At 37.5% G+C, this 16,838-nt stretch overlaps 1 protein-coding gene across 8 annotated transcripts in view; it reads right to left on the bottom strand.

Moving 5' to 3' along the window:
• otofa (otoferlin a) overlaps window positions 1-16,838 on the bottom strand; it is a 565,861-nt gene that overhangs the window by 250,462 nt on the left and 298,561 nt on the right. For all 8 annotated transcript variants that reach the window (XM_039748301.1, XM_039748300.1, XM_039748302.1 and 5 more), the window contains exon 5: window positions 11,873-12,087. In XM_039748301.1, coding sequence (XP_039604235.1) covers window positions 11,873-12,087 — 215 coding nt within the window. The remainder of the gene's footprint in view (window positions 1-11,872; window positions 12,088-16,838) is intronic.

Raw genomic sequence — 16,838 nt, 5'->3', positions numbered from 1 at the left:
TGAAGAGTACTACTTTGTTATATCTTCAAGGATCTGAGTTTAATTCATTGTCTTTGGGGGAACTTTCAAAAATCAGTTCCCTCATTATGCCAACGTCCTCCCGAACCACAGTGATATACACATTAGATTTATTCAAGACTGTAAACTGGCACAGCTTTAGGGAATGGGAAAAGTGTGTGTGTGACTGGCATTCCAATCAGTGTTGGCTTGTGAATGGGTTTTAATTTCAAATGTAAAGACAAACATATTACAGAAAACTGACACCTTTAAAAAAAGCTACATCCTAGCAGTATTAATTTATAAGTCCAAAAGGAAACTTGGAAATAGGGGAGAATGATAGGACACTAGGACCATACTGTTACATAACATACTGTTTTATTCTGCGTGCTGAGGGAACATAAATCCATGTAAACACTGGAATTACCAGATGTCAGCACATTTTGAACATATTAGTCAGGGCGTTGTGAAGACACTGTAGTTGTGACCCGCTGGACTGGCTACTTTGAGCAGTTGTTCAAAGCTGATTCTCCGACTAGGACATTGGATATCTCTGGATCCATGGTTCCTGAGGCTGATCCTCCAATTAGCTGTGAACCACCCAATCTCACTGAAATTGCACAGGTGTGGTGAACCAGCTGAGGGGAGGAAAGGCTGCAGAGATCTGTGGTATCCAGGGTGAGCTTCTCCAGGCTGGTGGTAAGCCTGTCCTCCTGGCATTGCAAGCAATCTTTGCTTCCATTTGGGAGACTGGAATCATCCCAACTGACTGGAAAACAGAACTTTTCACCCCTATCTGGAAAGGGAAGGGTGATCGCCTGGATTGCAGCAGCTACAGGGGGATAACACTGCTCTTGGTGCAGGGTAAAGTCTTTACTAGTGTCGCCCTCAATTAGGGTGAGGGTTACATGGCCAGCCTGTACACTGGTACTGTGAGTGCTGTGCAGAGTGGAGGCAGAACCTTTGTGTTTTACCCAGTTGATCCTGGGGTTCGTCAGGGGTGTGTTCTTGCTCCTACTCTGTTCATTGCTTGTATGGACTAGGTGTTGGGCAAGGTTGTGGGGTCCAGCGGCTGTGGGGCATCTGTTGGTGAAGAAAGATTCATGGATCTTGACTTTGCTGATGATGCTATGATCTTCACGGAGTCAATGGAGGCTCTGATCAGGGCGCTCGAGAGACTGAACGAGGAGTCTGAGTGTCTGGGCGTGCGAGTATCAGGATTAAAACCAAGATCCAGGCCTTTAATGAACTCCTGGGCACAGCCATCAGAAATATGTCTGTTTGTGGAGAGAGTGTTGAGTGGTTTACTTACCATGGCAGTAACATTCATGTCTCTGGTGACTCTTCCTATGAAGTCAGTAGATGGATTGGGAGAGCATGGGGAGTCATGAGGTTGCTGGAAAGGGGTGTGTGGCGCTCCCGATATCTATGCAAAAGGACGAAGGTCCAAGTCTTTAGAGTCCTGGTGTTTCCTGTCTTTCTATATGGTTGCGAAACATGGACGCTATCCAGTGACCTGAGACGAAGACTGGACTCCTTTGGTACTGTGTCTCTCCGGAAAATCTTTGGGTACCGTTGGTTTGACTTTGTGTTGAATGAGCGGTTGCTGATGGAGTCCCAAATGAGGCAAATTACCTGTATTGTGAGGGAGCGTCAGTTACGGCACTACAGCCACATGGCGTGTTTCTCCAAAGGTGATCCAGCTCGTAAGATCCTCATTGTTGGGGACCCAAGTGGCTGGGCCAGGCCAAGGGGTCACCCTTGGCAACACCTGGCTGTGGCAGATACAGGGTCATTTCTGGAGGGTGGGATTGGACCGTGTGTCTGCCTGGGAGGTTTCCAAACGGGATCCTGAGTTGTTTCGTCGTGTAGTGGGTGCGGCAACACCCTGTACCAGTGCATGCTACCCAACTTGACTTGTTGTGAAGGTTGGGGCTAAGACTAAATAATGCCGTTTGGCAACTTTATGTGGTTTGTAATGACACTTTAAGGTCATGTACTAAATTGTTAAAGAGGTCTGGTTTTCTTTTGATACAGTGAACTTTATGTGGACACTGCAGAAAAGTGTGATTTGTATATAAAAGGTAAAACACAGTTGCATCATTTTTGTTTTGTACTTATACTCTGCTTAAATTTATGAAGTGAGACACAAAAATAACCAGACTGGTAAAAAAAAAATATTTATTGATGAAGTACAGCATTCTAAACCCTGTCACCTTCTATATACACCCCCTCCCCATCTCAACAACGCTCCATATGTATCTTCCATTGATTGAAACAGTGCTGAAAGTGTTCTTCTTGAGGCTCTTCAACAGACTTGCCATTTTTGTCTTCACTTCATCCATTGAAGAAAAATGTGTTCCCTTCAGGTCACTTTTGATTTTCGGGAACAAGTAAAAATCACAGGGAGCTAAATCGGGTGAATAGGAAGGATGATTGAGAACAAAAATATTTTTGTCAGTCAAAAACAATTTTATGGATAAAGTATTGTGCACGGGAGTGTTGCCTTGGTGAAGTACCCACCGCCCTCTCGACCTGGGCGTTAAACGTCTTCCACATTTTCTTGTCCTTCCTCGAAACATTTGTGCCACTCAAAAATTTATGTGCGAGACAAAATGTTATCACAGTACACTGTTTTTATCATTTCATAAGTTTCTGTGGCCGTTTTTCGCAAGAAATTTGAATTTGATTAGCGGTTTGATTTTTTTCAACCTGACATTATAGTGGCAACTTGTGTAGCGATTGTTGTATAAATACTGACTGGGCTATTCACAGGATATACCTAGCTGGTCAGTGATGGAGTGTAGGAAGGGATATAGTTTTATGATTCACATTCGGACAACCTCCAGACGGTTTTCCAGGAAATCCCCAAGCCCAATCTGGTTATTTTTGTGTCTCACCTCATGTATATATATATATATATATTGCTTAAAAAATGAAAGGAACACTTTGAAAACACATCAGAACTCTATGGGAAAAAATCATGCTAGATATCTATTATAGATATTGATATGGACTGGTGAATTTGTTACCAACGAAAGGATGCCACATCATTTGATTGAAATGAAAATTATCAACCTACAGAGGGCTGAATTCAAAGACACCCCAAAAATCAAAGTGAAAAAAATTATGCGGCAGGCTTGTCCATTTTGCCGAAATTTCATTGCAGCAACTTCAAATCGTACTCAGTAGTTTGTATGGCCCCCACGTGCTTGTATGCATGCCTGACAACATCAGGACATGCTCCTAATGAGACGACAGATGGTGTCCTGGGGGATCTCCTCCCAGATCTGGACCAGGGTATCACTGAGCTCCTGGAAAGTCTGAGGTGCAACCTGGCGGCGTCAGATGGTCCAAAACAATGTCCCAGAGGTGTTCTATTGGATTTAGGTCAGGCAAGCGTAGAGACCAGTCAATGGTATCAGTTCCTGTCTGCATACTCTCACCACATAAGGCCAGGCATTGTCATGCACCAGGAAGAACCCAGGACCCACTGCACCAGCATAGAGTCTGACAATGGGTCCAAGGATTTCATCCCGATACCCAATGGTAGTCAAGGTGCCATTGTCTAGCCCAGGGGTCACCAATCATCCACCATCAAACTGGTCATGCTGAACAATGTTACAGGCAGCATAACATTCTCCAACGGCTTCTCTGGGCCCATTCACATCTGTCACATGTGCTCAGGGTGAATGTGCTCTCAATCTGTGAAAAGCACAGGGTGCCAGTGGTGCACCTGCCAATTCTAGCCCTTGACAACTGTGCTGGGAGACACAGCAAACCTTCTGGCAATGGTACATATTTATTTGCCATGCTGGAGATGTTGGACTACCTGTGCAACCTCTGTAGGGTCCAGGTATTGCCTCATGCTACCAGTAGTGACACTGACCGTAGCCAAATACAAAACTAGTGAAAAAACTGCCAGTGGCTTCTACCTGGTTAAACCATTCTTGTTTTAGGGGTCATCTCATTGTTGCCCCTGTAGTGCACCTGTTGCTAATTTCATTAACACCAAAGCAGCTAAAACTGATTAACAACCCCCTTTGCTACTTAACTGAACAGATCAATATACCAGAAGTTATTTTGATATGATACTATACTCTGATTAAAAAGTGCTCCTTTAATTTTTAAGCTCTCCCCCTTGCCTCTGTAATGTTGCTACAACACATTACACAATATAATTACATGGGATTAAAAAGATGGATGATTTTGTGTGGATCATTCTGTGTTTCACTCTTACTGTGAAACCAAATGTTGGAACATGAAGACTTAGAAGGGTTTCATTCATTAAAAAATAAGAATTTTATATTCTCTGACTGCATTAAAATGTTTAAGGAAATTACATCAATTTCAAGACAAACTGAATAAATCTGCATTTTTTTGTTCTGTCTTTTCTGATTTGCCATGCTGGATGAGGATTACTGTTATTAATTTACTATTTTGGCCTTAGTACACTGTGTATGACAGAGATTTTCACTGGTACAGATGCATATAAATGGTAGGCTACAAAAGCATTTATAGTGCTTATGAAAAAGAATTAGGCCAACATCTCTTCCTGCTAATTAACATGTAACTATACAATAGCAAAGCAAGTCATTAAAACTTGTGTCCTGTTTTTTTATTTTTCTTTTTTATAAAATTAATATTAATGGCTTTGAACCTGTCAGTAGTCACATTTTTTCCAATGTGTTCTAAAAAATGAACTCAGTTGAAATTAAACTTTATGAATCTGACTCTCAGAAGTGCCTTTACAAATGTTATTCAAGATTCTTCCAAAACATATGGTCACAAAATGTATTGGATTAATTCTTTCTTCTGAAATGGTTTTGATAATAGTCTAGAATTTGGAAAATATGTCACCCTTGCAAGGGGAGTAACACTTCTGATGGAGAAATTAAGAGGTAATACGGTACAAGTGCTATTTAATGTCAAAACACTTTCAACAACTTCTTCTGGTTGATCAAAGGATTTGCTTGCATATAATTTGCTTTACTTTGTGCGACTATAATACAATAAGACAATAATAAAGACAGTTTATCCTTATATAAATTAATTTTGTTGTTAATTGACTGACAGTTACATTTTTAATTAAAACAGACTGTTTTTACAAAGAGTAAAAATGTCCTGTTTTCCTGGGCACACTTTATTTTTAATACATAATTTCCATAACCAATCATTCAATCATGACAAAGTTCATTTGAACAAAGTTTTTTATTACATACTAGCAAAATACCCGTGCTTCGCAGTGGAGAAGTAGTGTGTTAAAGAAGTTATCAAAAAGAAAAGGAAACATTTTAAAAATAACGTAACATGATTGACAATGTAATTGTTTTGTCACTGTTATGAGTGTTGGTATCATCAAGGATTTGATTATCATTATTACTTTCAATGAGGTTTGTATTTGGAGGATGTGTTGTGTTCAAGTTATATTCCGTGTTTGTCAACCGTTGTAAAGATAACAGGTTTCATTCATCAAAGTGATCACCACCCAAATCGGTACTCGTGAATCTAAGATGGTTCACAGGCATTCCCGGTATTAAGTTGTGGATTTTCCTGCGAATATTTAGCGAAAGCATGTCTATGAACGTAATTTAAACATAAGCTTAACACCTTGCTTTCCTATTGATATGTGTACAAAGGCTCTTTCAGCATCAGAGGGTCGTTTGTGTCCTACTGCATCAATAAGCAGCTCGTCTTCCTCTTTATCTGAGACATCACACACTGCATGCACGGGTTCACCTTTCCCAGTCCTGCAAAATAGTTCATATGAGCCGCTCGGAGTACATGCATCGAAGGTTCTCAGCTGTGCTTGTGCTATCTTGCAATGTCTACGGCTTTATTTAATGTTAGCTCAGATCCAGCACTTAAAAGTTTCTCTCACACGTTTGCGGAGTTTGTGCCAAAGACTATTCTATCCCTGACCAACTCATCATCGTTTGCATGAGCACAGTCCCTCACCAGCAATTTTAACTCCATTGCAGCAATTTTAACTCTGTCACAAAGTGATCAAAAGTCTTGTGTATACCCTGCGTCTTCTCATTAAACTTGTATCTCGCGAATATTGTATTCGTCGTAGGCATGACAAACGGCAGCGGCAGCGTGTCTATGAACTTAATTTAACGTTAAAGTTTACACCGTGCTTTGTTTCTGCAGTAGCTGCACTGATGAAAATGCTTGTATGTGTCACTTGCTTCATATTCTTTTGCTGCCTTCTCAATTGTGTAATGCGTTTCTTGTAAAGCCCTCCTTGGAGCTCTCACTTGCTCTCTGCGTACTGCGTTCACAGTCAGTTCACATGAGCCGCTTGGAGTACATGCATCGAAAGTTCTCAGCTGTGCTTGTGCTATGTCGTGCGAACTTGAGATGTCCACAGCTTTATTTAATGTTCGCTAAGACCCGGCACTTAAACGTTTCTCTCGCACTTTCACTGAGTTTGTGCCAAACACCAGTCTATCTCTGACCATCTCATCCTTGTTTGCATAAGCACAGTCCTTCACCCGTCAATATTTAGAGGCAGCGTGTCTATTGGATTGCTGCTGATGGATGGCCTTATATGGGCAGGCACTCAATTATGTGGGAGGCGTGACTATGAGGGACACAACTCCGCCTCACACGGTGACCGAGCTGCAGGCTATGGCCGTATATATGTACGAAAGCAGGTTTCAGTTATGACCGTTACGCGTAGAAGTTCTAAATGAAACCTACCTAACTTTTGTAAGTAAGCTGTAAGGAATGAGCCTGCCAAATTTCAGCCTTCTACCTACACAGGAAGTTGGAGAATTAGTGCTGAGTCAGTCAGTGAGTCAGGCAGTGAGAACTTTGCCTTTTATTAGTATAGATATCTAATCATCATGGGACTCTGTGGAGTTAACATGCTTCTAAAACTTTAATAAAAAGCAGCCACCTAGACAGGCATTACATCTAGATACACTATATGCCATTGCTATTTGTAGAGTCTGTGACTCTAAAAAAAAATTAATTAAATGAACCCAGACAGTAAAACAGATAATAAATCTTGAATGTGTTTTTAGAAAAATATAAAGATATATGGATAAATCAACATTATTTGTTAATATATAATACAAAAATGTACTATATGTATATGTATTAAATATATAATAATTTAAAAAATGTAGCATTTCATTACTGACAAGCTTCCAAATAAACAAGCTGTAGGCTATAACCAAAATGTAAACTTTCTGTTGAAGTACAATAGATTTTTTTAACTTGTTATCATAAGGAGTTATTTTCTCTCTGCCAGTTCACACTGAAGGTAAAATTGCTACATTTAAGAAGAGCTTGCAGTTAAATTACCCATCATGACTTTATAGTTTTTTCAATAGCAGAACTGCTGCTTGTAAATGCTAGATTCATTTTACACAAGGGACACTCACACCAGCCTCACAATTCTGAAATGTAGTTGCTCATAGAAGATTATGACCAAACAACACTAATCATTTTTACTATAGATATTTAACATTGACAAATCCAGTACTCCTACACTTAGGAAAGTAAATTATCTGTTATTTTAGTGTTTGTGTTTATCAACAACATCAGGAGGATGAGTTCACCAGTCGGGAAGTTATTATAATCACCGTAAAGACCTAAAGAACAAAAAATTATTAATTCCAAAGGTAATTAAGAATGTAATAATGATAAGAGTTTTAAAATAAAAATAATGATGAACCTTCAACTAGCTGTAATATTTAAGTATTTAAAAGAGTTAAACGGTGTGCAATTGTTGTGGTTTAGACATTATTGGCTGTATGTTGAGTTATTTTGAGGGGACAGCAAATTTACACTGTTATACAAGCTGTGCACTGACTACTTTACATTGTATCAAAGTATCATATCTTCAGTGTTGTCCCATGAAAAGATATAATAAAATATTTACAAAAATGTGAGGGGTGTACTCACTTTTGTGAGATACTCTACAAACTTGGCAGTTAAACAAGAACCTTGGAAGAATAATCGGTACCTAGACTCTAGTACCTGGTGCACTGAATTAATTTCACTCATTAAAAGTGCACATACCTCAAGAAACCCCATCTATACACATAGCTCTCTCATTTCAAACTTTGTTTTACCAGTTGGTGATCTACTATATAATAATAAAATGCTAAAGTATGTGTATACGTGTGTGCATGTTCAGCCCATACAAGCAATCTGATTGGTCAGTTTGGCTTTAATGATGCAATTGAAACAAGAACAGTATAAAAGTGGACTGCATGCCTCAAAAAAGAGTCAAAAAAGCACGATTGAGAGAGGAAGCACCAGTTAAGAGAGGTTCAGACACACAAGGAAACACGAGGAAAGACAGTGAAGATACACGTAGGGCAAGAGAAGTCAAAGATTTTTATGTATTCTATTACCTGTCTTTAATATGTCAGTTTCATTAAATTTCTAGAACCTTATTGCTACAGAGTAGATGGGTCATTTAAAAAATAACACAATAAGGAAAAGCACTAGGATACACATACAAAAATCAAGTAATAAATAATCACTGTGCATAAATCTCTACTGTTAGCTCATTAGCCTAAATATGCAACCCTAAGCATTTTTAAACAATCATAGTGTTATGATTGTAATTATCAGATAACTAAAACAGGAATGGATCTTTGTTTAGTTAGATGTTATGATTTTTCTCTGGACATTTTTTAAAAATTGCAAAGTTAGCCCAGATTAATTTACACTACTCTATTTCAAAATAAATATCAAGAAGCAGTTTATCTGCAATAGTTTATACATTTCAAAAATAATTGGTCTCTTCTTATATGTATAAGAGCAACTAAGTTTGGAAAAACAGGTTGAGAAAATGGATGAACAGACTACTTGAAATCTTAGTGATTTGATAAAGTTCTCAGTAACTGGATTGTCCTTGGAACTATGCAAAACAACAGCAAAAATAACCATTTTGACACATGCCTGTATGGATCTGTAAAAAGATACTTTTTTCCTTTTCTCAACATGAATTAAAATTTTGTAGAATTAGACAAGGCTTCCTCCAGTCCTCCATTGCAACTTTGCATCTTCGGTTCTTCTGACAGAAGTGAAACTTGTTTATGGAATGGTTGCAAGACATCATCCAAAACACAGTGCAATAAGCTATTAATTTGTACACCAGCTTGTCTAAATGAGTTTGTTTGCATGTCAAACTACACGACTTGCCAAGTTTATGTAAATGAAGGCTATGACTGAAAATCACTGGGAAAATCAAGTAGCATGATGAAGGATTTAATCTGTTCAAGTCAGGTCAGTTCCTTCTTAAACAATATTTTTTTGGAATGTGTCTTATTCTTGATACCCATATAAATGAAAATTATGCCTGATACATTTTAGCTGTCACATCAGTTATCTGCTACCATGCCACATACGTCATTTAAATCTTTACTTAGTCTTGTCCTTTTTCATTTAAATTGTTCACAGCACACAATTCATTTGCATTATTGCCTACCTTAATAAACATTGTTTTCATATAACATGCCTTCATAAACTGAAGAGTTGATTACATGTAAATGACAGGTGAATCACAATAAATGCCTGGTTAATGGTCACTCAAATTTAGCTTAATAGAAATGTTTTCATTAGTTGGGTTCAGTTAAGGAAACACACGGATAGGTAAAAGCCTTTTGGAGTATAAAGATTAAAAGTTCTGAGTTGGTTCATACATACATGATCATACATACAATTAATAGATTTTTTTTCCCATGATGGTTTTTGATATCTGTAGTATACAGTTTCACTTAAGATTTTCAAGCAGTCTTTAATTATTTTTTACAGCTCACTAAACACTTTGGTAGCTTATTGAAAAGTGTAAGACTTGCATATATAATAATAAATAATAATAATATATTTTATTTATATAGTGCCTTTCCCATGCTCAAGGCACTTACAGAATATAAAAAAAACGACAGGGTATACCGTATAAAGCATTGTAAAAACAAAATAAATAAATAAATAAATAAAGAAGATTAAGACAGTAAATTCAGAGAAAAGACTAACAGACAACATAATTGATGGTCTAGCACACACACATACAGGTTACATAAGCATCTTGATAGAGAGGTAAACTGAGAGAAGGGTATTAAAGTCAAGTAGTGCTAAAAGCCTTCCTGAACAGATTAGTTTTGAGTTGTTTTTTAAAAGAATGTATGGAGTCAGCTGATCTAATTAATTTCGGTAGGTCATTCCAGAGTCTGGGCGCTGTACAGCTGAAGGCCCTGTCACCCATGGAGTGAAGATTAGTGTGGGGCACAACAAGATTGCCAGAATCAGAGGACCTTAGTGGGTGGGCAGGCACATAGTGATGGAGAAGGTTACTGATGTAGTTTGGCGCGAGGTTATTTAAGACTTTGTAGGTTAATAGTAGGATTTTATATTTGACTAGCAAAATACCCGCGCTTCACAGTGAAGAGGAAATGTGTTAAAGAAGTTATGAAAAAGAAAAGGAAACATTTTAAAAATAACGTAACATTTGCTTTCTATTTGTTTGCATAAGCACAGTCCTTCACCAGCAATTATTTAATGTTAGCTCAGACCCGGCACTTAAAAGTTTCTGTCGCACTTTTGCTGAGTTTGTGCCAAACACTATTCTATCCCTGACCATCTCATTTTCGTTTGCATAAGCACAGTCCTTCACCAGCAATTTTAACTTAGTTACAATGTGATCAAAAGTCTCGTTTATACCCCGCATCCTCTCATTAAACTTGTATCTCGCGAATATCGTATTCGTCTATGAATATGATTCGTCTATTCGTCTATGACGAAGCGTGTCTATGAACTTAATTTAAAGTTAAGCTTTACACCTTGCGTTCCTACTTTAACTCCATTACAAAGTGATCCAAAGTCTCATTTATACCTTGTGTCTTCTCATTAAACTTGTATCTCGCGAATAATGTTTTCGTCGTAGGCATGACAAACGGCAGCGGCAGCATGTCTATAAACTTAATTTAAACTTACGGTTTACACCATGCTTTGTTTCCGCAGTAGCTGCACTTATGAATATGCTTGTATGCGTCACTCGCGTCATATTCTTTTGCTGCCTTCTCAATTGTGTAATGCATTTTTTGTTCAGCACTCTTTGGAGCTCTTCCTTGTTCTCTACGTACTGCGTTCACAGTCAGTTCATGTGAGCCGCTCTCTTGTGTGATCTTGCGATGTCCACGGCTTTATTTAATGTTAGCCAAGACCCGGCACTTAAAAGTTTCTCTCACACTTTCACTGAGTTTGTGCCAAACACTAGATCATCTCATCTTCGTTTTCATAAGCACAGTCCTTCACCCGCGAATATTTACCTTATATGGGCAGGCACTCAATTACGTAGGAGGCTTGATGATGCAGGATGCAACTCCGCCTCACACGGTGACGGAGCTGCATGCTATGGCACCTGCCAGGAGCGAGTTACAATAATTGATGTGGGATGTGATAAAAGCATGGACAAGTTTCTCAGCATTAGAAAAGGAGAGGAAAGAGTAAACACAGGATATGTTACGGAGGTGAAAGTAAGAAAGTTTCTTAATGTGATTTATGTGGGCGGAATAAGACAGGAAGGAATCAAAAATGACACCAAGATTCTCTGCAGTAGAGGCAGGTCTGATGAGATCACCGCCAAGATGGACTGGGAAGGAGCTCTTTTTATTAAGTTGCATTTTAGTCCCAATTTGCAGGAGTTCAGTTTTGTTGCAATTTAATTTTAAAGAGTTCTGCTCCATCCAGGTTTTATATATGTCATAAATTGTGATAGTTAAGTTTTAAAATGTGTGTTAAAGATGTTTCTAAAAAAGTATTATTTACAATGTGCTACTCTTACATAATATTTGTTCATACAGTCATTGAATAGACAGTATAATTAAAATATAATTATAAAAAGACTTACTTTCTAAATGATCTTTCTGCAGATTGAAGACTTTGATGAGATCGTCCAGGAGACACTCCAGATCCTTGGCTATGACCTGATAAAAGGCTGTCTGTCTCAAACTGGAAGGCTCCATCGTTTTCTGACCGATTGGAATCATCAAGAAACTCATTGTCATTCCAAGCACCCACTGTGCCATCCATTGCTTGGTATTTGATCTCTATGGAAACACATGTCTGAAACGACATGTTAAATGAAAAGTATAAATAATGTTAGATGTTGTTCAGATGTCCAAAACTGCTAAAAACTGCAGGAAGGATCTGAAATTTACATGATCCCAAGAGAAAAAGATTTAGTGAGGAAACAATTTAATTGCTTATCAGCAGAAGCTTATTATCTTAAAAAAGTAAAGATTAACAAATATACAGTAGGTAAGTAAGTTCTAACTGCCACTGACAGGATGAATGCATTTTTAAGAACACTACTTTGCTTCTTTGTGGTTGAAAGTAGGTCTAAAAGGATTAGAAGGTTTAAATTATTGGCTCTATATAGTCATTATCATCATACAGTATATTCACTTTCACCATCACATTACGGACTGAGGTTTCTCTATGTTGCAGATCTTATTCAGTTCTAGCTTTCATTGTTTCCATTTGTCTATAGTAATCTACCAACTACGTACAATTACTACCATCATCTTAGCAACTTTCAGTTACCTTTAAACAAAGCAAGGATTCTTTTACTTTTATATCTGTATTATGTAATTGCATATTGATTTTTTATCAATTATTTTTTATTATTTATTTAGTTATACATAATTATCTGTTTCTAATGTGCTGTTTTTCTCTTGTAACTCTTCTTTTATATTGTCTAAAGCACTTTGAGCTACATTCTTTGCATTAAAATATGCTATAGAAATAAAAATGTTGTTGTTTGTTTGGTCATCTTAAAATAATTTATGCAGTCATTTCCATTTTTAAGCTTTTGCTCTGACATCTGACACTGTAATTCCCACTGTCACTGCAGTATAAATTTATTTGGATTCTTTCATCTAAAAAGTTCAGCAATGATTTTGAGTATGTCAGAACTGTGCTAGTAATTTTCCTTTTATTTTTGTAATGTGTATTGTGATATTATTTTGGTAGCATCATCTTCTGGTCAAGCTGTAAAATGTTTTTGGCATGGGTCATAAAAATGAAATGTACATTTGTGTGTATAGATTTGCATCACTTTGGGCATTGCCATGTTTCAAATCTTGCCCATCTATGCACACTACCTTAGTAGTTTTAACCACAGCAGAACAGAAAATTATACATTTAACTTTTAAAATGAAACCTACTTCTGGTCCCTTGGACCTAGTCTCAAAAAAATAGTAAATCTGATCTGGCAGCAACCATTTTTAACATTATCATTAGGTCTTTCTTAATAGACACAGTTCTTAATGGCAACAACCTAAAATAAAAAAATAACAGTCCCAAATATTTCAAATTCACCTCTTCTCTCTCAAAAAGTTGTTGGCACATACTTTCAGTCTTGCCTGACTCATGGCAATTTTACTTGAGAAGACTGGTTTTCCCCCTGGCCATATTAATAAAAAAATACTGTATATGTTGTGTTATCACTCATCAGTGAAAATCTTAATGTCCACTGATGAAAGAAATGCTGTATTTATACATTATAATACTATTGGTCTCTTTATTCTTTTAGACAGACTTGAAAAATAATGTTGCACTCTCTGGAACTGTCCTGTTTCTTACTTATCAAATCAATTTTAGTATGTACAGAAATGTGATGATAGTTCTGTTATTACATTCTGTAGGTAGATATGGTGCTCCTCATCTGTTTCGGTTTTCACTGTGTGTGCTGCTGCTGAATATATGATTAGAAAATATAATATCTGTTTTCACTTGTTTACAGATGATGCTCAGGTCGAATGAAATTTCTGCTATTATTTGCTTAATTGCCTTATATTAAATGAAGGATATGTGATAACTACTTTTGTTTGAATACAGAAAAAACAAATATCACCAATTGCTGGAAAAAAATAAGAATGCAATAACGTCCTGTCACCTTTTTTCAAAACATTAGTATTACCAAATAAGCACACAATTTAAATGTTCTTTGACACTTTTACCAAACACTTTACAATACGCTTTAAAACCTGCTTTTTCCAGCTTAAAATGTACAGGAAAATTGAGATGTTTTCTAACTACTGAGCTGGGGTTTTTAATAATCTGAGAACCCAAATAATAAAACCGATACCATACTGTGATCCCAGGACATAAAAAGAGGTTTATTACCATGAGAGTGAAGCAATACAATGACAAATATAAATAGCCATATAATACAGTAATTTTTTTCCATTCAAGTATATTTTTTGCATATATATTTCAAAAGTAGGGAAGTGGCAAAGAAATACATTGTTAATAAAACAATAATTATCAATCAAAATAGGAAATAGATTCTGTAGTACTGTAAGTATCGGGGGCAGTGCCTCTGGATTGGCAAACCGGGGCGGTGGTCCCCCTTTTAAGAAGGGTGACCGGAGGCTGTGCTCCAATTATCAGCCTCCCCGGTAAGGTCTATTCAGGTATGCTGGAGAATAGAGTCCGGTCGATGATCGAATCTGGGATTCAAGAGGAACAATGCGGATTCCGTCCTGGCCATGGAACACTGGACCAGCTCTACACCCTGGCCAGGATCCTGGAGGGGGCATGGGAGTTTGCCTAAGTTTTGTGGATTTGGAGAAGGCATTTGACAGTGTCCCTTGAAGCATCCTGTGGGGTGTGCTACAAGAGTACAGGGTACAAGGCTCGTTGTTACGAGCCATTCAGTCCCTGTACAGGAGGAGCAGGAGCTTGGTCTGCAATGCCGGTAATAAGTCAGACTCGTTTCCTGTTGAGGTTGGACTCCGCCAGGGCTGCCCTTTGTCACCAATTCTGTTCATAAGTTATATGGACAGAACATCTAGGCGCAGCCAAGGAGCGGAGGGGGTCTGGTTCGGTGACCTCAGAATCTCGTCGTGGTTCTGTTGGCTTCATTGGACAGTGACCTCCAGCTCTCACTGGAGCGGTTCGCAGTCGAGTGTGAGGCGGAGGGGATGACAGTCAGCACTGCTCTCTGTGATGTGTCAACAATATTTCATCATAGATAATGTCTCATATTGGATACTGCAATAAAATATATTTTAAATAGAGCTTTTTATATCACTCACCACAGAATTAATTCCTGAACTTATTTTACTACACAATCATGTTGGAACCCATCACAAACATATTCGTGACCCATAGTTTAAGAAATACTTCTGTAGAGGTCATAAAGATGTTTGCTTATTTCTTGTAGAACAGACAACAATGTTTTATTATACAGGCTGCTAAAGTTGCTCTAGAACTAGAAAGTACAACTACTGTTCTTAACCCTTTGCAGAGACTTCTGAGTAAATTTGGGGCAGATTCCAAAATCCTTTTTCATATATATCACATTTTAAGTATCCTAAGCCTTTCTACATACATATATCCTGGACAGTACATTTAAAGCTCAAAATGCAAGCCTACTTAGGATTCCAAAGATTAATAAAATAACAGTTAGAGGTCAAACTACAGGGGCCACAGGACCCAAAACTATGAAATGATTCTGGTTTTGTCAGAGATGTCCAATAAGTCTCAATATTTAAATCCAGGGTGAAGACTCATTACTGTAGCCTAGCATACTCAAATTAGCCACTCATATTGCATCTCTGTTTGTTAGTAATTTTTACATCAATAAAAGTGGCAGTCATAATGAGCTTTTATTGACTACCTCTTTTCTGTTTCTCATTTTTGATATCATCCTGTGGCACTTAATATTCTCACTTCATTGCCAAACCACTATCCTTGTTCATTTGATGTGGCATAGCGGCACTGACAACTTTAGAGTTCAAGGATGCAAGCTTTTAATATTCATAAAGTATTAGAATTCTCAGAACATGTATTTCTATTTTACAATGCTTAGAGGGGATTGGAAGCTAGTTGTTCTACAGAACTCTAACTTTGTCTCTTTACAACCAAACGTGGATCCCTCTCCTTCTGAAGTTTATTTTGCTGAGAAATGATGTTGACAAGAGTTTTTGTTTTCCCCCTCCTCTGCTATTTCAGTTGTATTACTGGACCTAAACTGTCATCATTTTATATTAATTGACTGAAATTTGGTCTGCTTTACTATTCATTCAACCTAATTTGAGTGTCCATGTAAGTAAATGTGTAGTGTAATTTCTTGTGTCAGTGCTTAAAAAGAGATACCAAAAGATTAATTGAAATTGGTGGAGATGAGAGGAGCACATGAATGCTCATGTTTTTGTACAACTAACTATCAGCTAGTCAAGCTATCGTAAAACACACTATACCACAAATTATAAATTTATTGATGACAGCCAATCCCAAAATGTGTGTGGATTGAGAAATTGCACTTGCAAGTTCTTACATTCAATGTGCTGAAGATCTGCGTTAATATTATGAGGATATACAGTATGTTCCACGTGGCTTTGCTTGGCCAAAGTCCAAACTACATCTTTCATTGACATCTTTTTAGAGTAATTTAAAAGAATCATGATTTACAAGCAACCACTGCCTTCTCTTGAGACAGCAACCCTCCCCACTTTCTCTTTTCCATCCACCGACAGTATAATTTTAACAATCCATCAGTCATTTAAATGCTGCCTAAAGGATGATTTGCAGAGGTTTGACGCATTTGCTGTTATTGACAATTATTGTGTGCCTGGTCATTTTATTCTGCTTGTTTTTTCCCTGTCTTATTTTTTACATATTTGGATTATCTATCTATCTATCTACAATATTTATTGTAAAATAAAAATCTTTGATATGGTTTCAGACAAAGCAAACTGCAACTTACTATGATTTTAATGATTTTTAGACAATATACTGCCAAAGACAAGTAGCGCAGTGGGAAAATAGTTAGCACTGTTACACCACAGATCAGATACTGCATCATG

The sequence above is a fragment of the Polypterus senegalus genome, chromosome 3 (genome assembly GCF_016835505.1).
Source record: "Polypterus senegalus isolate Bchr_013 chromosome 3, ASM1683550v1, whole genome shotgun sequence".
In the NCBI taxonomy this organism is placed as follows: domain Eukaryota; kingdom Metazoa; phylum Chordata; class Cladistia; order Polypteriformes; family Polypteridae; genus Polypterus; species Polypterus senegalus.
The sequence above is the reverse complement of the archived record's forward strand: the minus strand, read 5'-3'. Positions and strand labels throughout refer to the sequence as shown.